The 914-nt window shown below is 39.1% G+C and overlaps 1 protein-coding gene across 1 annotated transcript in view; it reads right to left on the bottom strand.

Moving 5' to 3' along the window:
- Adgrb3 (adhesion G protein-coupled receptor B3) overlaps nucleotides 1-914 on the bottom strand; it is a gene marked incomplete in the record, with an annotated part of 857756 nt that overhangs the window by 415283 nt on the left and 441559 nt on the right. The window contains 1 exon segment of the mRNA XM_008856279.3: nucleotides 10-159. Coding sequence (XP_008854501.1) covers nucleotides 10-159 — 150 coding nt within the window.

Raw genomic sequence — 914 nt, 5'->3', positions numbered from 1 at the left:
CATATTTACCTTTTGATGATACAGGAGTAAAAATGCTTTTTGGAATAACTACCCTATCTTCTGAATTTCTTGCCCAGTCCACCATTCCCTTCCGTCCTTTCATTGGGAAGTTGATGTCTGTTAGAACGGAAGCTGCAGGAAGCTTCTGAATACTAGCCACTATTGAAAAAGAAATGATATTGTCAGCTAGTCTTGCTTTAATTGTTACTGCAATCAAACTGATCAAATTAAAATTGACATATATTCAGAATAGAATTTCAAGTCAAATTCACATTTAACAGAGCATCAAAACATGTTTGTTAGGCAATGTTGTTCCTGAGAGTTGGAAACTCATCAGTGGGTTTTGGTTGGTTTCATTAGGAATCATACAATGATGGCCAATGCTAATGTGAGTATCCCAAGGGAACCCACATTGCTTCTTCATGACTGCTCTCTATGCCAGCTGTTAGAAGCCATACTGCATTTTCTATTAAATAGTTCAGCTTACGAACTGATAAACTAAAACTTGAATTTTGTTTACTTCTATTTTATGTATATGTGTGTGTGCCGACTTCTCTGTATGTGCACCATGCGCATGCAGGTGCCCCTGGAGACCAGAAGAATGTGTTGGATCACCTGGAACTGGAGTTTCATACAATTGTAAACCCCACCTCATGTGGGTCCTGGGAACCTGACTTGGGTCCTCTTCAGGAGCAAGTACTCTTAACTGCTGGGCGATCTTTGACCCCGCATTATTATTTGAACAAGTTTGCTACGGTTTAGATGGGGTCCTCTGAAGACATTGACAAAAAGCCATATCACATTGAAAGAACTGTCAGAATAGAGGCGATGCAGCACTGATAACAGTGTATTACCACAACATTGATTTCACATACAGAAGTATCAAGTACATTAATAACAACATAATCTTGACT

Source organism: Nannospalax galili, unplaced genomic scaffold (genome assembly GCF_000622305.1).
Source record: "Nannospalax galili isolate Female #2095 unplaced genomic scaffold, S.galili_v1.0 scaffold206, whole genome shotgun sequence".
NCBI classification, from domain to species: domain Eukaryota; kingdom Metazoa; phylum Chordata; class Mammalia; order Rodentia; family Spalacidae; genus Nannospalax; species Nannospalax galili.
The sequence above is the reverse complement of the archived record's forward strand: the minus strand, read 5'-3'. Positions and strand labels throughout refer to the sequence as shown.